This window comes from Dermacentor albipictus, chromosome 5 (genome assembly GCF_038994185.2).
Source record: "Dermacentor albipictus isolate Rhodes 1998 colony chromosome 5, USDA_Dalb.pri_finalv2, whole genome shotgun sequence".
Taxonomy (NCBI): domain Eukaryota; kingdom Metazoa; phylum Arthropoda; class Arachnida; order Ixodida; family Ixodidae; genus Dermacentor; species Dermacentor albipictus.
The window spans coordinates 52,708,958-52,736,355 of NC_091825.1; the positions used below are offsets into that span (position 1 = coordinate 52,708,958).

Genomic DNA, 27,398 nt, shown 5'->3' on the forward strand with positions numbered 1-27,398 from the left:
TAGAAAGAGATACCACGCCTGATCTCGCCTTCATTAAAGGACGACTGTCAGCGCAATGGGTTAACACGCACGATACTTTAACGAGTGACCACACTGTCATACAGATGTTTCTGCAAATCAAAGGATTCCCAAAACGCCAGCGCAAGCATCGCCTGACGGATTGGAATGAGTTCCGAAAGACACATGTAGGAGACTTCCAAAACATGCACTTGAAAGATTGGGTAGAGATGGTCAGGCAACGAATCCAGTCACACACGAAGGAAATAATAGAGAAGTGGGAGCAACCAAGCACGGACAGGCATCTTCTTCATCTCTGGGAGGCACGGCATGCCCTCATTAAGAGATGGAAAAGAAATAAGCTCAATCGAAAACTGCGCTCACGCATCAACACGCTCAACGAGCAGATCGTCCACTACACTGAACATCTCACTCGTGAGCAGTGGTACGATACGTGCAACAAGCTCAATGACACATTGAATATGAGCTCCACGTGGAATCTCATCCGATCACTCATTGACCCAACCCAGACAAAGACGGAAACGTCCCATAAGCACCGAAAGCTGCTCGAAACATTTGAGCATACCGATGACCTATTCAACGAGCTTATAACAACACACATTGCGGATCCAGCGCAACCACAGTATGCCGACTACAAAAGCGCAGAGCCAGAAAATGAGGGTCTCACCGGCCCAATCACATTAGCGGAACTACAGCTTGCCTTAACAGAAGCAAAGCCGAATAAAGCACCAGGACCAGACCAAATTACGACAACACAGCTCCGCAACCTTACAGAGGCCGATCATGCATTCCTACTTCAGGAAATTAACAATGTGTGGGACACGGGCAGCTTGCCAGAAGAGTGGAAGACAGCCAGCATCATTTTCATTCCGAAGCCTGGCAAGCCCCAAGCCATAGCGAATCTGCGTCCAATATCGCTAACATCATGCGTCGGCAAGCTAATGGAGCGCATCGTGCTTAACAGACTTCTAATTCACCTTGAGCAATCACAAAACCTACCCCATAATTTGATTGGATATAGACATCACTTATCTACTCAAGACGTTCTGCTGCAGCTACACGAAAAAATCACGAAGGAAACAAGCAGCGCTCAACTTAAAGCTATTCTTGCCATAGACCTCAAGAAAGCTTTTGACTATGTTAACCACGATGCTATGCTGCAAGAGCTCGAAGCTACTGGCTGCGGAACCAAGCTTTATAACTATATTAGGGACTTCATACGGAGTCGCACGTACACGCTACGAGTAGGCGACATCACCTCACAACAGTATCCCCATCCGCAGAGAGGTATCCCGCAGGGTTCCGTGATCTGGCCCACTCTCTTTAATCTTGCCATGTGCGTAGTCCATAGAGCGCTACGAGACATCCCCGACATCAAATATTCGATCTACGCAGATGATATCACCATCAGGATCAACACGGGTTCGCCAGGGCATATCCAAGAAGCTCTCCAACAGGCTATGAACAGGGTGCATGAGGCTGCTCAAACTATTGGCCTTCGATGTGCGCCGGAAAAATCTGAGTTGCTACTGGTCCATCGCAAAAGATGGAGACCGCCCACCATACAAATTGTAAACGAAGGCGTGCCCATTTCCCAACCAAAATGTATTAAGGTAATCGGTCTCCACATCCAGAAAGATGGAGGTCCCGCTGCGACGGTGCATCACCTGCTCAGACAAGGAGAACAGGTGCTGCACATGATGCGTAGGGTCTCCAACCGAGCAAATGGAGTGAAAGAGGCGGATATGCTTCAACTAAGAAACGCACTAATTATGTCGCGCCTGCGCTATCACCTGCCCTATACCAATCTCCGCAAGCAAGATATCAATCGCCTTGATGCGCTCATCAGGAAGGTGACAAAGCTGGCCATCGGCATCCCGTTTAGTGCCAGCACTAAGCTCCTACTTGACATCGGTTGTCATAACACGGTGGCGGAACTAGTCAGCATTCATCGTCGTCGCCAAGAACTGCGTTTGCAGCGCACGTGTCAAGGTACACACATCCTCCACAGCATCGGCCATCATCCAGAAGCTGCGCCCCTTCTGAACACGCGCCCACTGCCCCCGAAACAACGCGAACTTCTAACCATAGCTCCACTGCCACGCCACATGAATCCAGTACGAGGCAAGGAGTGGCGACGACAGCGAGTGGCCTACTTCAAGAGGTACACGACAAGACACCCTGACGGCATATACTTGTACGCTGATGCTAGCGTTGGTGCACGGGGCTCCGCTATAGCAGTCGTGAATAACGACCTCCAAACTGTGCATACGGAGGTACTCTCGGAGACAGATCCGACCTTAGCGGAACTGACAGCCATCGCAACTGCGATCAAACACATGCCCCCTAGTAACTCAGCCTACCCAAGAATCATATTTACCGACGCCATGGCGGCTTGCAGGAAATTGTTGCACAACGATCTCCCTGCCCACACTTCGACATTTATTCAAGAGCACCTTCAGGGTCCTCTGGAAATCATCTGGATACCTGGTCATGACGGACTGCCGGGAAATGAAAGAGCTAATCAGCTCGCCTGCGAGACTTTGAACCAGGCACCCTGCATTCCGCGACCAGCCCAGACGAAAAGGTGGGCTCCCCTGCTTCTGCGGCCATATCAAGAGGCAAGACGCAAGTTCCCCAAACTCAGCAAAGTGCTCACCCGTGAACAGGGTGTACTGATTCGTCAGGCCCAGACTGAAACACTCCCTACACCAGCGCGAATGCACCTCCTCCGCGGCCTCTTACCTGATGATCCCCCACCCTGCCGATACTGTGGCGAACACCCGAACACATCGCATATCCTCTGGTCCTGTGGACCACCCCCACCTCCCCTTCCTTCCCCCAGAAATCTTTCCCCCTAAACCCCATGCCGGGTGGCTGACAGAAGCAGCCAGCGCCGACGACCAACGGTACCTTGCGGCGTTTACCAGTGCTGCACTGAAGAATGCCGCAAGCGAGGCTCTGGACTGAGGGCCTTTCCACGTTACCACCGAACATGAAAATAAAGTTTTTTTCTCTCTCTCAAGGGAGTGGCGTGCTGCGGTCGGTAGCGATGTTCATTTTTTAAAACTTATAATAAATTAGACGCTTTACGCGGAAGACTTATAACACGTCAGTTAATAGAACACGTCAATTATTAATGAGAAAGTCCTATTTTAACGACTCAGTACGTTTCTACAAAATCGTTAAAGGGACTCAAAGATAAGAGTGTTAGCCATGTGGTACACCCCAGCACACTGAACGGAGCAAATATTGTAATGTGTAAATATCAGCTACAAGACACTGTTGGTCATTCCCACGACTGTTTTCACTATACAAGCCTCTCACCCATCGAGTGCCGCTAGGAGACTGCTGAAGCTCTTGAGGTGGCCGCGCAAGCCGACAGGCCGCAGGCCCAGGAAATTGCTGATCACGGACTTTTTGTATCCGGCAGCGACGAGGCCTCGGGTGAGTTGCTAGTAAATGTAACAAGGAGAAGCACAATTGAGAAAAAAACTGAAGAGCCAGTTGCCGGGAATCATATTATAGGAGTTCTTGTGTACATATCCCCCCTTTATTTATGATAGCACAATTTCTTGAATCATTCGAGCTGCCTTTCAGAAATGGTATGGTGACGAAAAAAAATTATCCTTGTCTTTTAATTTGTTTCCTTCTGCACTCATCTGGTGCAATGCAATAACTGCGGCACAACGCGTAATAAAAGTAATAAATCTGCACATTCACTTTATTTCTTTGTTGTGGTAGAGGTGTCAGAGTAGTGATAATTTTGATAACGAATCCTCTTCCTCTCCGATTGATTGGTGGATTCAAGAATCGAAGTTGTCGATCGATCGTTTCTGATATTGTTGCAGTCTACAGGGAACAGCACCGATGCAAGGAGAGTTCCTTGCGGACGATTTTGCAGCGGGAGAACTGTATTAGCCGCGCACACGAGCCAGTTTCTGAGTGAACGAATGGAGTATATGACTTCTGCAGAATAGCCGGCAGTGGAGCCTATACAGGGTTATCGTTTTTAAGTTTGATGGTATTATTAAATGTAGTCCGTGGCAGATAGCATAATTCTTGTACATGAGCAAGATTACTCAAAAGGCGGACTTTAGAGGCACAAGAAATTGAAACCTATATTTAAATAATAACGAAAAATAACTAAATAACTTACTGATTAATTAATTTATGGCACATATAGCAATTTACGAATTGTAGCCGGTGAGGTTATAAGACGTATCCGCTTAATTTCCAGAATGACACAAGTTTCGAGATATTATTTATTTCTCAAACTGTGGAGCACTGTATATGGACGTTCCAGTTACATTTGTGCTTGAATGCATAAAATAGTGTTCTGTTAAAATACGAAGTGGAACAGTGCATTTTTACGCCAAGTTTTATGGCGCATATTTCCAAACTGGTATCATTCTGGGAGTTAAATCCAAGTGAATACACCTTGCAAACTGGCCGGCTACAAATCGCAAATTACGATATGTGCCCTAGAGCAAATAATTAAATATATTTAGTGGATTTTTGTTAATTCTTTCATGATGTGTTTCGATTTCTCATGGAAGTAATGTACGCATCTCTGAATAATCCAGATCAAGGACTACAATTATGTTACCTAGAACAGGCTATCTTAAAGCATTCCACAAAACTTAAAGATGATCGCTTTGTATACGAGCACGCCTCGTCTTACGCAGCCTACGAATGTTTTCTCGATTTAGGCAAAGCTATTTAGTATTGGTACAATCGCACCATATTTGAGTCCTTTTAAAACAATGCGCGGTACAGCACAGTATTGCACTATGGACTATTAGCAAGTAAACGACTCTTCTTCCTATTGGGAAGTTTGGTTATTCGACAATACTATGGTTTACTTATTTATTTAATTATTTATTTATTTCAGGAGTAGTGCCGGCCTCTCACACGAGGCTTCAGGTAGGAGTGGGTTGTAAAAAAACAAAACAGATGTGGTAATACGACAGTAAAACTTAAACTAGGCAAGTCCACAAATGCAGATGTTAGGAAGAAATAATCGCCGAATACAGTGCATCAAACTTAACATTTTGTATTTTTAGAAGTTCCGACCTCAGTCATTTGTTTCCATTTTATTTCAACCCCCCTCAATAAGAACACATTCATGTACAGAAAAAATGCCGATCTAAAATGGTTCCTCCTAGATTAAGAGTCGCAGGCTGATCTGTACTTCTACCACTCAACAAGGATCCGAACTTGCCGAATCGTTACACACAGGCGATTCCTTTTCAGAGCGCTACTCTTAGGCGCCCGTTCATGCGGCGAGAATTGGCGTTCCCGGCCTAACGGAGCGAACGAGCACAGCGAAAGACGAGAGCCAACGCGGCGCGCAGTGAGGGATGAAAAAAAAAAAAAAAGAAACGCCACGAGAGGAGCGACGCGAGGAGGAAAGCGGACAGGAGGGTGAAGCGGAACCACGAGGCGGAAAGCGGAGAAGGGTATGGCGAAAGTGTGAGAAGAAAAACGTAGTACCGTGACGCTGGCTACGCGATGGCGCCAGAGTAGCGCGCGGCGTCTGGGAGGTTTGTCGGCGGCGGCTTCTCTGAATCGCGCCCAAGCGTCACCCACGCGCTGGCCCCACGAGCTGGCTCTCGCGATCTACAGGTTAGCGAGACAAGGGCGCCACACTTCGCTCCGTTTGCACCCTGCCGCACGAGGTCATTTGTCCACGCCAGCCAATATATCGCAATATGCAAACACTATAGAGCTGCGGTGAAATTTCGCATTACGGAGTATACTAATCGTCGGCGAAGTTTTTTTAGAGATGTTCATCAATTGCTGAGAACAATGCATTGCCACAGTCGTTTTTCGCTCCACTTTCTCCCTCTTCCAAGACAAGTGGAAGCCGACTTTCTGCAAACACTGTTGCCCAGATTCATACATGCTGCGCGCAAGGAAAGTAAGCAAAGATCGATAGGCTTGCACTTCCTGATGCTGAAACGTTTCAGCAAATAAACGTTCAGGGGATGTCCCTGCGGCACATAATAAACAGGCGGCCATTCAGTGTCCTTTCATTCTGAACAGCATAATGTAATGAACTCGCACGCAGCAAATACACCAATCACGTACAGACAAGCAAGTTACTACAAGAATTCGGTATCAACCCACGCTCAGAAAAGTTACGTGTAAGCTGCTTTTACACTGACAGCCAGCATTATTGTCTCGTGAAGCTTAGCGCAAAGTAAAACACACAATTAAAGCTACCCGGGAAGGACACTATCAACTATTAACATTGTACGATGAATATTACGTACGCATAGCAACAAGCCTACAAGCGCAATCTTCATCTTCATTATTAATTTTTATAATGCGGTCAGCGCAGCCCATAATGCGTAGTCTCCGCAATATAATTTGGTAGTGTATATTGCCGCGACGCCATCAGCGCCCAACCACGTTGACGAAAAAGACGACGACCCCGTCTGTGCAAGCGAGGCGCTAGAGAAGAAGAAGCCTGGACTGAGCGCTTGCCCTAACTCTCTCGAATAAATACCGCTCTCCTTTCTTGTCTCCAGTGAGCCGTGACACTGGTGGACGTGCTGGGTATCGCATCATCACCTAATGATAGGGACGACTCCTGCGAGTAGCCCTGCATCCAGCCCTTCAAGACATCATCCACGCGTCGAGACACCTGTGCACCGCGCAAGCCGCCGCCTGCAAGGTCTGTGCCCGGAATTCGGCCTCTTCCAAGGAACGTTGTCAGCGACTTCACCGACTCAGGAAATGGCGCTTGCAAGTCCTACACAGGTGACTGTTCAAAACAATCTAGTCCCCACTAGCTTCCACGGTGACACGTATGAAGACGCCGAAGACTGGCTGGACCAGTACGAACGCGTCGCTAAGGTCAATCAGTGGCGTCCGGACCAGAAGCTTTCCAATGTGTACTTCGCTCTTGAAGGTAGCGCAAGGACGTGGTTCCAAAACCGCGAGGCACATTTGACAACGTGCGACGAATTTTGCCGTCGGCTGCTTGACACCTTCGGAAGCACTGATCGCCGAGATAATGCACAACGCCTTCTCGAGTTGCGCATTCAGAAGCCAAACGAAAGTGTTTCGATGTTTGCCGAGGACATGTCTCGTTTGTTTCGCCGCGCGGATCCCAACATGCCTGATTCTAAGAAGCTGAGCCATCTCATGCGCGGCGTCAAAGAACAGCTATTCGCTGGTCTCGTGCGTAACCCGCCTACAACTGTAGAAGAGTTCATTAAGGAAGCCACAGCAATCGAGCGGGCGCTGCAGCAGCGTTGCCGGCAATACGAACGCCTGACTAACGATGCGCCTGCAGGAGCCGCAGTATTGACAGCGACAGACGAGACCTCGCTCCGTGAACTAATAAGAGACATTGTGCGCGAGGAGATTGCGAAGCAAACTGCGACACCGAAGGAGTTCACTGTTGCTTCGGTCGCTGAAGTTATCCGCCAAGAAATCCGGCAAGCATTTGCATCACCTGAGCCACTCCCTCAACCGTGTCGCGAACCACATTAGAGCCGCGCGCATACAGCTACGCGGACGCTGTTCGACGCCCTCTTTCTACCGAGCCAGTACAGCAGTACCACCAGCGGCCACCTATTGCTGCCTGGATACAGAGGGAGCATTTCAGGCGACCCCAGCTTCGAAGGACCGATGTATGGCGCACTGCTGATCGCCGACCATTGTGTTTTCAATGTGGCGAACCAGGGCACATTTATCGTTTTTGCCCTCATCGCCAGGGTGCCATCCAGGAAATGCCACCTGCCACTCCACGACAATTTCCTGAGAGACATCGACGCTTCGACGACAGTGTCACTCGGGAACAAGGCAGCTCAGCTAATCTCCGGTCGCGTTCGCCGTCTCCGTTGCGTTATTCTTCGCCGAACCGTCGCAGTTTCGCCGACGTGGTAAGAGGCCGCTCTCCAAGCCCACGGCGGGGAAACTGAAATCGGCGACCTCCGGGGGGAAGGTTGCAAGTCGTCGAACCGCCGAAAGTCCCCCAACATTACAGAGAAACGTGCAGAGCAGCCCGGAGAATCGGAACGCCGACGAATTTGTGAGTTCCGACCTACTTTTAACGATTGATGGGCACGATGTGATAGCTTTAGTTGATACTGGCGCAGACTTTTCGATAATGAGTGAGCAGTTGGCAGACCGGCTTAAGAAAGTCAAAATGCAATGGACGGGCCCTTATATTCGAAATGCCGGGGGCCAGATAATGACACCTACAGGAAAATGTACTGCACGACTCCAGATAGGAAATACAGCTTTTGTCGCCACTTTTATGATCTTAAAAGAGTGCTGCAGATCACTCATCCTTGGAATGGACTTCTTGAGGGAGTACGGTGCCGTCGTTAACATACGGGATGGCGAGATAACCTTGTCAACTAGTACAGAGACGAGCAACGACGAAGAGCGCCAACGTACATCGTTACGTGTCGCCGCCGACGACGTCTGCATACCACCACTATCATGCAGTCTTGTCTCCGTCAGTTGCGGAGAACAGTTTGACAAGGACGGCGTAGCCGAACAACTAACTGCACTTCTGTTCCATCAAGGTGTTGCCATCGCTCGCGGTATTGTCAGCCTAATCGGTGGTCGCACAGAGATACTTCTGACAAATTTTACGAATGAACGCCGGCACATCAGTAAAGGCACCGCTGTGGCATACTTTGATGAAATTGACCACGTTCAACACTGCTTTGCTGTGAAAGAAGAATCGACCACCGATACGATGCCACATGCACCCGTCGTCGACGTTGACCCAGGTTTAGCGCCGCAAGAGAAACAAAGTCTCAGGGAACTGCTTGACGATTTTAAGGACTGCTTCTCTACAACGTCCCGAGTGCGTCAAACACCACTGACGAAACACCGCATCATTACGGAGGAAACAGCAATACCCATCCGACAGCATCCGTATCGCGTGGCTGAGAAAGAGCGAGAAGCAATACAGCAGCAAGTCAAGAAAATGCTAGAAGATGATGTCATCCAGCCGTCAAGAAGCCCTTGGGCATCGCCCGTGGTACTCGTTAAGAAAAAGGATGGTAGCCTGCGGTTTTGTATCGATTATCGCAAGCTCAATCGGATTACAAAAAAAGATGTGTATCCCTTACCACGCATCGACGATTCCCTCGACAGGCTACGGCATGCACGGTACTTCTCATCGATGGACTTAAAAAGTGGATACTGGCAAATAGAGGTCGATGAGCGGGATCGCGAAAAGACTGCATTTGTAATGCCTGATGGGCTCTATGAATTCAAAGTTCTCCCTTTTGGTTTGTGTTCCGCCCCAGCCACGTTCCAAAGACTAATGGATACTGTACTCTCAGACCTTAAGTGGAAGACTTGCTTAGTCTACCTAGATGATGTCATTGTTTATTCTGCCACATTTGATGAACATCATCATGACGGCTACGGTCGGTTCTTCAAGCCATACGGTCCGCTGGGCTTACCTTAAAACCTGAAAAGTGCCACTTTGGATATGAAGAACTACAGTTTTTGGGCCACGTAGTAAGTCACACAGGTGTCAGACCTGATCCTGAGAAAATCGCAGCCGTCGCAAAGTTTTCAAGGCCTACAGACAAAAAGGCAGTCAGACGCTTCCTGGGCCTATGCGCATATTACCGGCGATTTATTGCGGGTTTTGCACGCATCGCCTCACCGCTTACCTGCTTAACCAGAGATGATGTCACGTTTGTGTGGGGCGAGGAGCAGGAGGCGGCATTTAACGAGTTGCGGCACCGTCTACAAACTCCGCCTGTTCTTGCCCACTTTGACGTGGATGCGCCGACAATGATCCACACCGATGCCAGCAACGTAGGTTTAGGCGCCGTCCTTGTTCAACGGCAAGACGGCGCTGAGCGAATCATCGCTTACGCGAGTAGAACATTGTCACGTGCCGAGTCGAACTACTCCACCACAGAGAAGGAATGCTTAGCTGTAGTATGGGCAGTTACCAAGTTCCGTCCGTACATATACGGCCGCCCATTTCAAGTTATAAGTGACCACCATTCTCTCTGTTGGTTGACCAACATGAAAGATCCATCTGCACGTTTGGCACGCTGGAGCCTACGGCTTCAAGAGTACGACATGACGGTGGTCTATAAATCGGGAAGGCAGCATTTAGACGCTGATTGCCTTTCCAGATCGCCGATCGAGTCGTCAGGCGGAGATGATGACGAATACACTGGCTTTTTGGGAGTTGTTGATGCGGCCACCATCTCTCAACAACAGCAAGAGGACCAGGAGCTCGCGTCACGAATTGATTTCTTAGAAGGCCGCACCACAAACAAGCCCAGATTGTTCTCGAGGCACCTGTCATCATTCTGCCTACGCAACAGTGTTCTTTTTAGGAGGAACTTCTCTTCAACAGGGAAGAAATATCTACTAGTCGTCCCTAAAGCACTCCGCAATGACATTTTGCAGGCCTGTCACGACGAAGCTACCTCAGGTCACTTAGGCTACACAAGAACATTAGCACGGATCAAAAAGAAGTATTACTGGCCAAGGCTCGCAGCACAGGTGAAGCACTACGTTCGAACGTGCCTTGACTGTCAGCGGCGAAAAGTGCCACCTACGAAACCTGCCGGACTATTACATCCCGTTCCAGTGCCTGCAACACCGTTTGCACAAATTGGGATGGACCTTTTGGGCCCATTCCCACTATCTGCTGCCGGAAATAAGTGGATCATAGTCGCGACAGATTACCTTACGCGATATGCTGAAACCAAGGCACTTCCTAGCAGCACAGCAGCCGAGGCCGCACAGTTCTTCATCGAAAACGTCGTCCTGAGGCACGGTGCTTCAACGGTCATCGTAACCGACAGGGGAACCGCGTTCACGGCTGAACTTTTGCGAACTGTACTCACCCTCAGTGGCACGGCACACAGAAGGACGACAGCCTATCACCCGCAAAGCAATGGACTTACGGAGCGCCTCAACAAGACTCTCGCAGACATGCTGTGCATGTATGTCGATGTGGAACACAAGAACTGGGACCAAATATTACCCTACGTAACGTTTGCTTATAATACGGCTCGGCAAGAAACAACAAGAATGACGCCATTCAGTCTCCTCCACGGTCGAGAAGTGACTACAATGCTGGATGCTATGCTTCCTCATGACTTCAGCGATTCCGAGACTGACGCCGCAGATTTTACAGAGCGCGCTGAAGAAGCAAGACAGCTCGCGCGCGTTCGCATAGCTAGCCAGCAAGACCGTGATGCCCGACGTTACAATGAACACCATCGATGCGTCGTCTACCAGCCCGGTCAAAGAGTGTGGGTTTGGGCTCCAGTACGCCGCCGAGGCCTCGCGGAGAAACTTCTGCGACGATACTTCGGACCGTACAAGGTTTTACGACGCCTTAGCGACGTCAACTATGAAGTCGTTCCTGACAGCCCATCCTGCCCGAGGCGCCGTCAGGACCTGCCTGAGACTGTGCACGTGGTGCGCATGAAACCGTATTTTTCTGAATGACATGGACACGCTCTGGTCTGCTGGACACCAGATGCTACCCGCCGAGCATCGGGACGATGCTCTTTCTGGAGGAGGGCAAATGCCGCGACGCCATCAGCGCCCAACCACGTTGACGAAAAAGACGACGACCCCGTCTGTGCAAGCGAGGCGCTAGAGAAGAAGAAGCCTGGACTGAGCGCTTGCCCTAACTCTCTCGAATAAATACCGCTCTCCTTTCTTGTCTCCAGTGAGCCGTGACAATATGTTTAAGTAAAATAATGTGTAAATCTGCTTGACCTTCTCTATGTTCCTGACCAATTTTTTTTTTTTTTTGCTGTACAAATGAAGTGCTTCATATAGGCTTTTACTTTTAGTTTTGGATACAAGTACTTTAGTACGTGTACTTTATGTATGTTTCACTTCTGCAATGGACCAGCAGTAGGCTAACAGTAAAATTATTTAAGGAAACGAATACTCCAGGATATCGCCTTTCAGAATCATACAAGTAAGCAGAGGTATCACTGGGGGGTGATATTCTCTCTATGTCTTTATCAAGACAAGGCTCAAGTACTCGCTGTGGTGCAGCCTTCTTACTCTTGTCTAAGAGCGGCAATTCCTCAAATTGGTGCTCGCATGCGGACGCAGACTGGTGCTCTCTTATACGCGCTTCAAGGTAAGATCCTTCAAGTAGGTCTCTAGTTCTGACTTTTGCTTTTACCTTTCCTCGTGTGCTAAGCACCCTCGGCCTTTTGCGGGAAACTTCCTGCCACTAGTGTCAGTGCCATGTTCGGCAACACATCCCTTTTGAGGGGCTTAGTTCTCGTAGCTACGCCGCATTAGATGCCTACACGAAATTGCACTTTCTTAGTGAAGGCAGCGTTCTAATGTCTTCGAGTGGATAGAGTATTGTACGACTCCAGGCCTTCGGTAACACAGTGCGGACATTCGTAAAACCTGTGTGAGATTGAGAAAAATTTGCGCCTTAAAACTACAAAGCTCCATTTGCCTGATAGCTTTTGAAAATCGGATAAGATTTTCTCGACAGTAGTTGGGAAAAAGTGAGTCTGCTCAATAAAAAGAGTAAAAGAAATCTGGTCAACTTCTATACCTACACACGTTTATTGAAAAACTGTCTGAAAGCATTGTGACCTAGCGCACCTGAAAATGTCGTTACCATGTCTTCATTTTTATTTCATTTACCAGGGAGCTTTCTCTGCAATGACGAGGCATGAAGTAATTTTTTTACCATGTGTTGTTTTACTGTTCTGGAACACTTTCCTTTTCCACGTTAACGAGTCAATGTGCGCAGCTTTAGGCACTGACAGCAGGGCTAGTTCCATGGTTTCTTAATACAAGGCACCTGTTGATTTAAATCACTAATAAGATTGGTTTTCGCATACAACGATCAATGAAAGTTACCGGCATTTCGATACTTCAGAAAGCCTGAATATGCTCATCAGCTTCCCGAACGCTTCAACAACTCTTGCAAAAAGCAGGCCAAGACGTCTTTCTGCATAGTCTTTGTCCATTAATGCTGACCGCATACGCTATATTTTTCGATATAAGCTCTAATGTGAGCTAATTATTAAGCGACCTTATCTACACCGGCGGTCTTCCAACAACGGTTTCAACGCACAAGTACTTTCTCCGGAATGCTGTCATTGGACAAGCAGGAAATAATAGCACACCAAACTTGTCAGCGTCATATTTAATTAGGCAGCTCACTTGGTTTTCAACAAGACTAAGCACCTTATGATGTTTCCCAGCGTTGCGGCGGCTCTCTCCGGAGCTTTAAGCGAAGGGTTGCGGGCACCACACGCTTCGATTTTCGCTCGTCAGCACTTGGCATCATTAGGGTCCTCCCTTCCTGCTGCTATCACCAATACTGAGCAAGTGCAGCATGGCACACCACTGTATGCACACGTTGCGACGATGCTCACCGAGAATAGTTGAACCGCGCGTCTGATGGCAGCGTCGGTCAGAGCCCAGCCGTTGGTGCCGGTATCGCCGTCTAGGAGACCGAAGCCGCGTACGCCTGGAGTCTTGTAAAGCTGAGTGGCGCTCTTGCGAAAGGACGTCCTTCGGAACGCAGCCTTGGCTTCCAGGAACGATTCCGAACCAAAAGTGAACAAGAATCTCGCAGTGGTATTATAGTTGAGCAAGAAGCTGTACTCGGACTCTGTGAACAACGGGAAGAAGAAATGCATTTATGCGGCCTGCAGGCAGATTATTGCCTCGGGAGATGTCAAATATGTGCCAATTTTAATACGCCACCGCTTTTACGAGCCCTTAGCGGGTGTTGATGGAGAGTAGTGTTAAGTCAGCAGAGCGTAAATTATCTTCGGTTGACCAAGCGTTAGCCCAGTACACAAGGATAATTTCGTTAGCCTGTTGGAGACGTTAGCGACGTTTAGACTTTTGTACTCTTTTGAAGAGCGCTGATGCAGCAGTAGTACCTTGTGGCCTCTATCTTATGAGTGAGCCTCACTTACCCTAAATAAAATGATAGATTGGAGACATAGTTCACAGAAGCGTTTCCACTAGGCGGTAATCACAGCCAAGGTTAAATTTAGCTTCTGATATCGCGAACAGCTATGTGCCACACAGCGTCACTGAAACGTTTACTGCCTGCACAAATGTTAACAATAAATCAAAATTAAGTGCTAACTTAGTGTTCAAGAAAGTATGTGTTTTGCGGGAGAGAAATGGGATATATTGAAGAAGGAATCAGGAATGTACCACTCAGTACCAATTGCGTGCCTACATCTCGGGGCCTGCGACATCTTCATCAACAACTTTGCTGTGTTACGTTTTGTTCTTGCAGAATTTCGCGCAAAATAATAGTTCAGCGGCAACAATTGGGTAGAGTATATCAAGTTACTCATGGTTGAATGATACATATTACATGTAGAGTCCATCAATTTCAGTCGACATAACCAAGTCGACTACACAAGAGAATGCTTTCCGCCGGAACTCTCCGATCACATCATTTTCGCATAGCTCGCTCCATGCGGGTAGCGTTCTTAATCTCATCTCTCGTTTATATACAATGAAACCCAAATGCTTTGAAGCCGGATAAAGCGGAATATTCTTTATACATGAACGTACTAAACAATTTACTGACCGGTCTGGATGTAGAATTGAACTGAACATTGAATATATCGAAATCGCGGCATCGGCTGTCCAATCGAGTGGCTGGTACGGCAGGTATTGTATTAAAAGCGAGATTCTATCATGTCGCTTACACGTGTGTTAACAACTTTGATCAATCCGGTGAAAGTTGGGAGCCGCGTCCATCCAGGCAAACTCGTTTTTCAGAATGCCATTTTATTGACGCTGAGACGCAGTTCAAGGCGGAGACAAATATTACTATTTTCTAACACGTGTTTCAAATAATTTCTTTCATCGCAAAGAAAGACGACGACTGAGAAACGAGAAAAAGAAAAAAACAGCGTTTAAACCCAATATGTTGAAAAAGAACCAACATCTACTCCCCATAGCGGTGTCTATGTGCTTTTATGTTATCAGTGTCTTTCGTGGGTCTTAAAAAATTATTGGAAAATAAATCACGATCAACTATCCGGGGTTGCCCTTTTGTTTCCAGTTGCGTTGTCTACTTTTGTGTAGTTTCGTTTTAAATAAATGGATTCCTTCCTTGCTTCCTTTATTTACTTGATGTAACAGTTGGGCCTATAACAAGCGCATTGTAAACATTAAGTTCATTACACACGAGGCAGGATACAACGAATCGCCAAATGAAACAGTTGACTGCAGACACAGAAAAAGCCTAAACTGGACGAGTTTTCATTGTAAACTGTAACATAGTAGGATGAAACAACTTCCAACAACACATTGACCACACGTCACGTCATTTACATTTCTATTTACATATTCTATTTCCTACATATAATACTTATGTATATAGCGTAGCGTACTACTATTTTTTTTTGTAGGGAATGCGCTTACGAGCAATGTACTCCTCACAAAAAATGGTTGCCACCTCCCTCGTAATACGAAAAGCATGTGCTTTATCTACTTTATTTATGTCACACGCGGTCTGAAAACAAATATAACTTATATAAGTAATACAATATATAACAAGTAATTCTCAAGTATAAGTACTTCAAGAAAAACTTTGCTATTAGCCAGGTCATCTCACGGTGATTGTCGGCCACCAACTACACATCTAGTTAGCAAGCTTACGCGGCTGTACAAAAAAAAAATGAAAGTCACGGTTTTCATAAGCTGATCATTAGGCTCCTGTCTCCCCTCCTCCATCGCACCCCCCCCCCTCAAAAGAACAAGTCAAATGCAAGGCATAATGTTTTGTAAATGCATTACATTTACTGCCAGGAGCAATATTAACTGTGCGTTCTTTATACGATTCTTTTCTGCCTTCTACCAGCATGTAGAAGGCTATGAGTAAGCGCACCGTTGTATGACCCGTCCGGGTTGGCTTCAATGTCGAGGATGATGTAGTCGCAGATATTGGGCTCTGGAAGCTTTCTCCATGACACCCAGCTCTGGTCGGTGGATCCACTGGGCAGCCGCCCTGGAGCCAGCAGGGCGCACAATAGAGCTGGTCCTACGAACGGCATGGCAATACACCAGGGATTTGAAGGGATCCTTGTCCGGGATAATCTAATAGCGTTGATCCGATGAACGTTCCGGCGTGAAGCTTTATAACCTTTATGTACAAATGTTTTTTGTTCATTAGGAATATGTACTTCCACGTTATTATTTATTTATTATTCCTTTCTTAATTGAACTTCTTCCTGTTATTCCCTTTATTTCTTCCTTTCGCAGTGCTGTTAGCAAGGAAGAAGACGGTCAGGAGTACTAACTTGCTTACTCGCAATGCGCCAGCGAAACCTAACGTTTCCGCTATTTGTGGGCGCTAACTTTCTGCAGTGCTTTCATAGCCCACGCGCTTTCTTAATGCTTCATGCTTTCGTCACACGCCATAGATTCCTTTCGCCGCGAAGCATTCCTCGTCTCATACCAGGCACTTTAGATAAGCTATAGATAGGTTCTTCTGGCACCTCGTTTCCGACCTGATCAATGAAACAAAAAAAGACGTGCGCGGTGGTGGGACGGAACCAGTGCACCGCAGCACGAAACTGGGGAGTATCGATCGCCTCAGAGAACGAGTCGGCACTGCAGCAGCCGCCGATCTTTTACCGTGTTAGCCAAGGTTAGGCGAAGCTTTCTTGAAGCGTTTCGGTAAACGCTATGAAAAGAGGTGCGTGATGCGCGCCACCTTATTTTCAAGTGCGCGCAAGGAACCCTTCACATTCTTTTTATATGGCAGTTTTGTGCCATGTGGCTTCGCGGTAACGCTAGTGTAACTATTCTTCGCACCGCTTTATATGTAGCAAGGCGATTACGAGCTTGCCCGGCAAGACGCGGAGCCCCCTCCACCACGTGACCCACGCTGTTGTGGTTAAGCTGTGTCCGGGATCAGCCTATTTCACTGGGCGACCAAGCAGAAGCGCGAATCCTCGGGAAGGAAGGTGAGGAAAGTTGCGCTTTACTAATGTAATTATGCGCTTGATACCATACATTAGCGGTAGTGAGCGCTTAAGGTTTTCTACGAGTGCCGGTCAATATTAAAAGAAGCCATCCTTCGGCAAGCCATTGTTTGACAACTGCGTGACAATGTGTGGGCTTCTCTGTATGCGAACTATTTGGAAAGACGGCAGGAGCACACAGCAGTTGCCATGGTTAGCAAAATACGGGACGTTTCACAAAGACAGGCAAGCTTTAAACACCGATCAAGATTAGGTTTCTCCGAGAGCATGTGCATCGAGAAAGGTTACATCAACAAAGTAATTTCATATCGGCAGCTCCTCTATTGCAGTTGCGCCTATATCTGCAAGGTATACAGATACTTCGCTAAATAATGGATCTATTGTCACTTTTTGTTTCATATGTGACACACCTCACCTGCAGATGTTGGCTTTGACACCTTGGAAGCCTGTTGGGCGTAGCTGGGCTTCTTGTGCGGGTAGTTGGCAGCGCTTTCCTCGACTCTGGTGGCGAGTTCCGTTGAAGAAAGTGTCGTATCTAGAGACCTTTCTGATGCCACTGGAGCTTTAGAATATAAAGTTCAACTTAAGAATAAGAAATCACGGCAGCAATTCGATTTCTCACGCCGGTAATCCGACAAAGCAGTAGTTCGGCAACTGATCATAACACTACCATTAAGTCATATTGGTTTGTGCGTGAATATTATTGCACCTGCACGAAGTATTTCTTTAGAAGTTCTCTCAGAAGTTCTGACTCAGAAGTTCTCAGAAAATATTCTAAGCCATCTCAAGTAATAAAACTCTGAAACCTCAATAAACTTGCATGTAAACGGCTCCTCACCATGCGGGACATAGGAAATATAAAACCGCGGCGCATACAAAACGCTACGGCGCTCATGTGGGCAACGTATTCCACCTATGTGCACTTTGAAAAAAAATTAAACACTTAAAATTCACTTCTCAATGAAGCTTGAGGGCTTCTCAATGAAGCCTGCCCACAACATGACGCAAGATGTGCGGCGTTTTCACGTAATGCGCAATGTTTGAGCATGTGGCTTCAGTACAAATGTCCAAGGACAGCAATCTATGTTTACCTATGTTTTCCTTTCGTTTGTTTGTGTGTGTGGGGGCGTGTGCAGTTCACTTCTCTCAAATTTAGAGCCCTTCACATTGATGTAGACCACTCATTCGATGCCGTTTTATAACTTCTAGTGCCTAATGAAAATTAGCTACTCCGATAGCAACTGCGTTCTTTGCACGTTATACTTGAAAGCGATCTGCAGACGGCTCATACCTATGCACGTGCTGTTTTCTCGCCGCAGTGTGCGTTGAAGCCGATAGACAGCACGAAGGTCACTTCGCCCGCTGCTTCTGTCGCACTTGCTCACGCCAGTGCTTCGACAGCGAGTGTTCCGCGATCATCAACTGTGACGTATTCATGTTTGCCTGTGCGCGCTCGTACCATGCTTGTTAATTTGGATAGTAAGCGAATGATTCCAAGTTTATACGGCCGCTAAAACTACTGTCCTTACTTCGTATAACTGTCGATTAATTTGCTATTGCAGTCGATGTTTCGCCTTTCAGGCGAAACTGCTACTTTTTCAAAGAAACGTCCGTCACCGAACGGCGAGCGAAAAGTTGCAAACATGACTCCTTCCCAGTATTTACTTCATTACCTTATGGCAGCATAGAATACAGTTTAGACATGGACATTGAGAACTAATCATTCAGAAAGTAAAGTTTCATTTGTGATGGCAGCCTCTACAGGAACACGCGTTGACAGCAAAGCGCTATCGAAGCCACACCTTCTTGGCAGCCATTCTTCTTTAGCTTGTTTTTATGCGTTGCATATTACAATCGCTCAGTTCAGCCCTTGGGCGCGCCCGGGCAGCCACCATTGACCTTGAGCGCAACCACGTGATGTGACGTCACGACAGCCGGAGGAAAAGCTGGGCCCCAACTCGCGCGGTCGCGCGCGGCCGCAGCCACCACCTGACTCCCGCTAGGGGCGCTGCGCCGGCGCGTGACTTGAACAGACAGTGGAGATACAGGGCCAAGAAATACCTCGGGTAACAGAATATAAATACCTTGGTATATGGATAAACGAAGGCGATGGATATATGGAAGCACAGGAAAAAACCATAACAGTCAAGGGGGAGAGAAATGCAGCCATAATGAAGCACAGAGCGCTATGGGGATACAATAGGTACGAGGTCCTACGAGGTATGTGAAAAGGGGTAATGGTTCCAGGACTTACTTTTGGAAATGCGGTTGTTTGCTTTAAATCAGGGGTACAATCAGGGCTCGACGGGAACCAAAGGTCAGTGGGTCGCCTCGCATTGGGCGCTCACGGGAAGACTACAAATGAAGCTGTGCAGTGGGATATTGGCTGGACTAGTTTTGAAGGGATTGAAGCTCGCAGTAAAATTGAGTATGAAGAACGGCTGAGGAATATGGAAGAAAGTAAATGGGCTGGGAGAGTGTTCAGGTATCTGTACAGGCAAAACATTGATTCACAGTGGAGAAAAAGAACTAGGAAGCTTACCAGCAAGTATGCGGCCTGTGGGGTGGGCAACACAGCAACAAAGGTCAAGCGGAAAGTTAGAGAGGCTGAATTAATCTCATGGGTGGCGGCAATGGAAAAGAAACCTGCCGTGAGTAACTACTTAAGTGGAAAAAACGAAATCAGGAAAGGAACCATTTACGATAACTCAAAGGGAAGCTGATTACTTTTCGAAGCGAGATCGGGATGCCTTAGAACACGCACCTATAAAGCGAGATATAAGAAGGAAGAAGCATGTGCTTGCTGCGGTAAAGCTAGGGAAACGACGGTGCATATTTTATTAGAATGTGAAGACGTCTACCCAGCGGTCGATTTAGGCACCATTGGCCTCCTTGAAGCCCTTGGGTTCAGCGGGAGCAGTGGTAAAGCAAACAGGTCCGCAATAGACATTAGTAAGAGGCGATTGGAGGATTGGTGGAAGAAAAGTAGGGAAACGACAAAAGACGGAGACGTACAAAAACACAGCTCGCAATGGGCAACCAGCGCTGAAGCTTCGCGTGCCGACAGCAGCGCCGTAACACACAGCCTAGCGAGCGGTAGACACAGTTTCCAGTAGCACACGCAGTGATTTCGTGTCAGCAAATTCACCGATTGTCTTGAGTCACACTTTCCACGGCTCCTCAAACGGCAGGGAACCGATGTGCTAGGACGTAGCAGCGCATGCGCTCTACGCAGCGCGCATGTCCATGGACAGAACTTGGCTGGCCGCATCGGGCTAGACAAACATTGATACAAGCGCACGTTTCTTATCGCTAAATATGTCGTGCCTTCTTCGTAGCCTCCCTATCGGACGGTTTCAGCATATTTTAGTAACGCATGAAAAATGTCGTAGCGCCTCCTGGCCAGCGCTGGTTCCCCATAGGGGATCAGAAAATTGGGACGTGTTAGTTCATAGTGTTCTTTTTTCTTTTCTTTTTTCATTGGTTAACCTAGGTAGGATATCAGGCAGCATAGTAGCAAGAGCTTGGTGGCGCAACCCACCGCCCCGTTCCAAAGGGGACGCCCATAACATCTCTCCATCCATCCACGTCACTGGGCCTCAACAAGCTGGGCCTCAACAAGCTGGGCCCCAACTCGCGCGGTCGCGCGCGGCCGCAGCCACCACCTGACTCCCGCTCCTACCGCTATGGGCGCTGCGCGGGCGCGTGATACCTCGCCCTCAAGAAAAAAAAAAGACCGCGCAGTATGCAACGCATTCTTAGCTTAACCAAGCTAAGACTGGCCATTTTTTTGAACTACAAAGAAAATGCGTCTTCTCATGTTCACCAGTATAAGAAACGAGCTTGACCGCAAGCCGGCGGTAGCAAATGCGTTGTCAGTGGAACACCTACCTGCGAATACTAAGAAGTGTGTTAGACCACACATGCCGACAACCGTAAGGCTGCCCATGCCAATGAGGTCCTCGGCGATGTACCTGCAGCGTGAACAGATCCGATTAACAGTCTGGTTCCCTTGCATTGTTCCTCCCCGGGCTACAACAAGGGATTAAGTTCGGCGATTCATAGAGAGCTTATGGAGTATAAATTTGGCAAGCAAGCCAAATATTTTAGCCAACGTGCACGCAAAGCAAATGCAATCGTCACATTTTTTTTTCATCAATTAGATTTACTCCGATTAAATTCATTCATTCATTCACTCATTCATCCATTCACGTGCTCTCAACGCTGAGAGACGTATGCGCAGAAGTACGTGGGTGTGAACAACGACGAGAAAAGCAAAAGAGGATGTAGAGTTCATTAGAAAACACGTTCACTTGTAGACTTGAAGGATGACGGTGGTTGGGAGGGAGACGACGGAGGTAGGCGGGTGATTCTAGTCGACGCTGGTCTTTGGGACAAAGTACTCGTAATAACGTTTAGCATGACCATTCGGCATGCGAACTATGAGATGATGGTCAACGCCATTACTTATCAGCAAAGAAATCTTTGCTGATAAGTGACAAGGCGACAAAGAAAATGCTGAAGTATACGGAAGTTCAAGTCAAGGAACGACGATGCTTGGTTGTGGATCCACACAACCGAGATGTCCGGGTTAAACTCCACTGGTTGCTGCACAATGTGCACGACGAAGACGTACACGCGGCGTTTGCTCATACGGGAAAGTCAACGACGTCCAGAATGAGCAATGGCGTGTACCAGGCATCACGGACAAGGGGTCGTCTATGCGTACAGTGACCCTCAAGCTGAAGCCAGTCGTGACACGTGACTATCTACCGCATCAGCTACGAGTAGCAGGCATAATGGCGCTAGTGGTCGTGCCAGGTCATGCTCCACTGTGTCTTCGGTGCAACCGTACGGGGCACATCGGTCTCGAGTGTCGCGTGCCACGTTGCTCTGTGTGTCAACGCTTCGGCCACGAAGAAAGTCAGTGCGTGCGCACGTATGCAAACGTTGCGGGGCCATCGAGAAGTGAGGAAGTCGTCAACGAGCACCTCATGGACGAAGTCGACGCAGAGGAAAGTGCCAGTGCGTCGAGACCATCTCTGGCGCCACTTTCAAAGAAAGACCCAGCCACAAATTCTACGAAACGAGATGTAGAGCAGGTTGCGAGTGAAGCCATACCGACATCTGGCAAGACTACATCAGCTAAGGACGCTGAAACAAGTAATGACGCAAGTACAAGCAAGCAACCCTCCGTAGCAACGAGTGAGGACGATTCAAGCGTAGTGGACACTACGGAAACTAGCAAAGCAGCGGCAGCGGCCGAAAGAACGCACGAAGAAAGTACCGGCGAAGAGCAGAATGCGAGCACTCAAAAGTGCGGGCGAACCACCTGTGAAGACAGCAACTGGTCGGAGGCCAACCTTTAGACCAACGCCAACCATACCGCCGGACAGAAAGGCGGCGGCGACGCAGCGGACTTAACAGGTCGTGCGTTCGCGTGTTTTTGCCCGTACCGGGGGGGGGGGGTCGGGAGGGGGGGGGGAAATGCTGCTACTTCTGATCTGCCGATGGAAGACCAGTCAACAGTGCAGGCTGAACGCAGACTCGCCACGGTAATGTGAGTGATCCTTCGTCACTGACGAGAGCTGCAAATTTATTGGTATCTATCGGCCTTGATTTCTTCACCGTAGAAATGGCGATACGCATTGAAACACCCTTACGCGTAGGCACGATTAACGTGCGGGGACTTACGGCAAAGAAGAAGCAGTACCAGCTTAATCGCCTGTTCATCGAAAATAATCTGGACATTATTGCTGTACAAGAGACAAAGATAGAAACTGAGGAAGGGACCGAACGCCTAGTCCAAACGTTCATGTCTAGATATTATGTGTGCGTTTCTCATGCTGTTGGTAGAGCAGGGGGCTGTGTACTCTTTCTACGCAATAATATTGGTATAAATGTGGAAAACGTATTTAGTGATGATTCCGGGAGTATTATAATGTGCGATTTTATGTTTTGCAATCTCAAGTTCCGCGCTATCTGTGTTTGCGCGCCGAATAGAACAGCCGAGCGCAAGGTTTTTTTTGAAAGCGTGGAATGTCACTTGAAGCGTGAGAGAACCATGGTCATGATGGGAGATTTCAACTGTGTCTGCAAACTGGAAGACAGAGCCCGTAATCTGTCTCGTCTCGAAGGCAGTGCGCTCCTCTTGGCAGCACTCGTTGAAGAACATAATTTAGAGGCTATAGGCGACGTTTTAGCCAATAATGATACACCTCGGTTCACTCATATTCAAGGGGACAGCCATGCCAGACTGGATCGTGTCTATGTTTCTGGGGAAGCGTTGCCATTGTGCAGTGATTATGAAGTCAAACATGTTTATTTTAGCGACCACAGTTTGGTCCGTTTTTCGCTTGGTCCAAAGAAGCCGTCAAGCTTCAACTGGGGTCTTTGGAAATTCAATGAAATATTGCTGCAGGACGAAATATTTATAAAAAAAATTCAAGATAGCATTCAAGAGCTGTTATCGGGTGTTCACAGTGACTGCACGGAAAGGTGGGAGTGTTTTAAGCAAGAAACAAACTTAATAGCCATAGAAAGGTCCAGCGTTTTACACCACCAAGAAAAAAGAAATGAAATAGAATTGAGCTCAACTATTATCTAAACATGGAAAGCATCCGTCCTGGTTGTTTCGCTAAAGAAATACAGCGAACGAAAGCACAGTTGGAACTTGCCGATAAGGAAAAATATCGGGGCGCAATCATTCGCGCACGCGCAGAACATCTATGGTGCGGAGAACAACCTACAAAGCGCTCGTTTTCGGATGAAAAAAGTTATGCCACACGAAAGGAGATAAATGCGATAACATACCGTAATGAAATAGGACGTGATAAGAAAACCATCCAACTTGCCTTTGTAGAATATTACAGCGAACTCTTAGGACATGAAACGCAATGGGAACAGGGGTTCGAAAATGAATTATTACACCTTTTGCCAAGTCTAGATGATGGACAACGAAATAGATTAGAAATGCCAATAAGCATCAAGGAAATAGAGCAGGCTATAGATGACCTGAGCCCTGGGAAAACGCCAGGACCTGACGGACTGAGTGTATCATTCTATAAAGCTTTCAAAACAGATATAGCTGCAGCTCTTTATTACGTTATCACAGAAGCCTATGAAAAGCGGGTACTGCCGCCGTCGTTTCGCGAGGGTCATATTGTCCTAATACACAAAACTACCGATCCCTCATCACTCCTATCCGTGCGAGCCTACTGACTAATCAGCTTAACAAACTCAGACTATAAGATATACACTAAAGTTTTGGGCAGAAGGCTACAGAGTATAATAACACGATTGATAGGGCCACATCAAACATGTGGCATTAAGGGGGGGTCAATAACTACAAACGTACACGTAGCAAGAACAGTACTTGAGCATTGTGACGGCTTTTCTGGTAGAATGGCCATGTTACAATTGAACCTAGAAGAAGCGTTCGATAGAGTGACACACACAATTCTGTTCAATGTTTTGGAGCACGTGAATGTGGGAACAATCTTAACAGAAGGGATCAGAATGTGCTATGCAGGCGTTTCCACACAGGTAATCGTTGATAGAACACTCTCTCCCAGCATTGCCGTCAGGTCTTCCGTAAGACAGGGATGTGGTTTATCGCCTCTACTGCTTGCCCTATATCTCGAGCCACTGTGTCAAAAGATAGTAAAAGAGAGCCATGTCCGGGGTTTTAGGGTCGGTTACAGTGAGGTAAAATTGTTAGCATACGCGGATGACGTCGCTGTTTTTTGTGATGACAAGCAAAGTGTAAGCAATACGGTTAATGTTGTGACAAAGTATTGTAAACTGACGGGGAGTGCGATTAATTGGGGCAAGTGGATTGGGATATGGTATGGACAATGGGAAGACACGCCTTCACTTTTTGAAAAAATGCAGTGGACGAATATGCCTACCAAGTACCTTGGGGTACCTCTGCAACACCACCAGCACACCAAAGATTATTGGCAAGGAGAGGTCGCAGAAATTAAGGTGAAAACGGCAAGGATGGGTGGGAGAGAACTATCAATATTCACAAAAGCAACAGTGTGTAATGTGTTTTTAGTGGCCAAAATTTGGTATGTTTTACAAGCATTGTGCGCATCAAGAGTCAGCATACAAAGAATACACCGGCAGTTTGCCATCTTCATTTGGGGTTCCGTATGGGAGCGCTCTAGTCGCACTAATTTCTTCAGAACAGTGAAAAGTGGAGGCCTACGGTTGGTTCATCTCTTTTTAAGACAAGTTGTGTCGAGATTTTTGTTCCTACGTGATCAGGAAGATACATTCTTGTGCACAGTCCTGCAAAGACGTTTGAGGAACGCGTTGCCTCAATTCGTTGTGTCCTCCGATTACAGCACAGGACCTAGGCTCAGAGGCTTCCTGCGAGAAGTCGTATTGGCCTTTGACTTCCTACATACGCGCTTTTCATTGAATTACCTTGCATCTGTTAAACGGGAAAGACTGTACAAAGATTTACTTGATGTATCATTGCCTGTGCCTGTCTATCGTTCTATGTACCGCGTTGAATCCAGAGGAAGAAAAGTGCTCAAGCGAGTGAAGCGGATGCCGATACGGTCATCCGCAAAAACCTTTTTCTTCCATTTACACAATGGAACGCTCCCAGTGAAGCCATGGCTAAGAGAAAGGGGAATCTTTGTGCCGTGGTCTGTAAACTGCTCAAGATGCTGGCGACCAGAGACGATTGAGCATATCTTTCTTGATTGTTCAGATGCAATGTTCTTGTGGGACATCCTACAAAGAACGTTGAAAAAGGAATTACCGATAACACCGTACGGCATCCGCTTCTTGCCAACTGAGAACGCAGATATGCCATGTGACATGTTTATGGCAATATGTTTACATAGCCTGTGGAAAACAACAATGGATGAGCGTCATGAGAGGCTTGTTATTCATCCTGCGAGAGAGCATTTCATTGAAAGCGTGCTATATCTGCGTGAAGCTTATAAAACGAGAACAGAACCACCCGAATGGATGCATATATTGGATGAACTAGCGGTAATCAAGTGTTTTTAACTATTCGCAAGGGCCCAAGATGGTCATTGTTTTTACCGTTATGAAGTGTATCTGTTTATGCCGTATGTATACGTCGACGACCGGCAATAAAGAAAAAAACTTGTAGCTCAGTGGTAGCGTCTCCGTCTCACACTCCGGAGACCCTGGTTCGATTCCCACCCAGCCCATCTTGCAAGTTGTTTTTTATTCATGAAGTGCCTGCTGGGATTTATCGCTCATGGCCAACGCCGCCGACGACACCGGCTTTTCTGCGACACGAGCTCCTTAACGCTCTCGCGTTAAAACATGCATTTACAAGTTTAGACTGCCGTAATAAACAGTGAAATATAAAACTAAGCATACTATGGCACGGTTAGTTTAAGTTTCTTGGTGTCTTTTAGAATCGACCATAGCAACTGTGGCCAATGTATGTCAAATCCGAAGCCCAGAAATAAAATTGCGCCTGCCGCAGTCAGACCATTGCAACGCCGACCTGAAGAAGTTCGTCGAGCACAACTCCTGACCGCTGCATAGATATGCCTCCGCGCGAAAGATCGTGCGGAACATAGCAGGCTCCAAGAACAAAGAGAAGCTCTGAGACGTCAGATCGGCGACGTAGAGCTTCAGATGTTTTCGAACACGTTCAACTTTGTTGCCGTCGCTACTATTCTGAGCACAACAGCTAGATCTCGATGACGCACCCAGCGGTGGTTTGAGGATACCCTGCTTAATTTGGGAGAAGCGCACTTCAAGAAGTGTTTTCGTGTTTCACCAGCCACGTTCAGGTATATCATGGAGTGTTGTATCGTGGTGGTATATCGTGGAGTGGAGTGTATCGTGAGTATCTACACGTTGCAGTGATCTGCAACATGTAGATACTGTAATGACCGAGGCAATTTCTGTGGAAAAAAGAGTCGCCGTCACGCTCTACCGTTTGTGTTCAACTGCGGAAGACAGGACGATTTCAGAGTTATTTTCGCTTGGCCGTTCGACAGTGAACAAAATATATAAGGAGTTCTGTGCAGCTGTTCTGCGATACCTTGAAGAAGCCTGGCTCAAGACGCCTGCACCCGCAGATATCAGAAGACCACATGAGGGAATTTTTTGCCACGACTGAGTTCTCACAAGGCATTGGTGCGCTTGACGGATGCCATTTACCGGTGTCGCCTCCGGAAGAATATGCTTCAGAGCACCACAACAAGGGGTGGTGAGTTGAGGTTTTTTCTACTAGGCCCTCATACTCCGAGAGCAATAACCTGATCACGCATTTTGTTCTCTCAACGGTTGTTTACTATTGCATAGTTTCTTGAATAGCGTAGAATTTGGTTTCTTTCAATCATGAACATATTTCGAATGCTTGGAAATTCTTTGCTTTTGATCGCTGTTTAAACA

General features: G+C 47.4%; 1 protein-coding gene across 1 annotated transcript in view; it reads right to left on the reverse strand.

Annotated features, from left to right (window-relative positions):
• Nucleotides 1–27,398, reverse strand: part of LOC135899208 (uncharacterized) — a 59,657-nt gene that overhangs the window by 24,158 nt on the left and 8,101 nt on the right. Inside the window, exons 4-8 of the mRNA XM_065428463.1 lie at nucleotides 20,889–20,971; nucleotides 17,413–17,559; nucleotides 15,899–16,051; nucleotides 13,407–13,645; nucleotides 3,346–3,473 (exon numbers count right to left, since the gene is read on the reverse strand). Of these exons, the coding sequence (XP_065284535.1) occupies nucleotides 3,346–3,473; nucleotides 13,407–13,645; nucleotides 15,899–16,051; nucleotides 17,413–17,559; nucleotides 20,889–20,946 (725 nt within the window). The 5' untranslated portion in view covers nucleotides 20,947–20,971. The remainder of the gene's footprint in view (nucleotides 1–3,345; nucleotides 3,474–13,406; nucleotides 13,646–15,898; nucleotides 16,052–17,412; nucleotides 17,560–20,888; nucleotides 20,972–27,398) is intronic.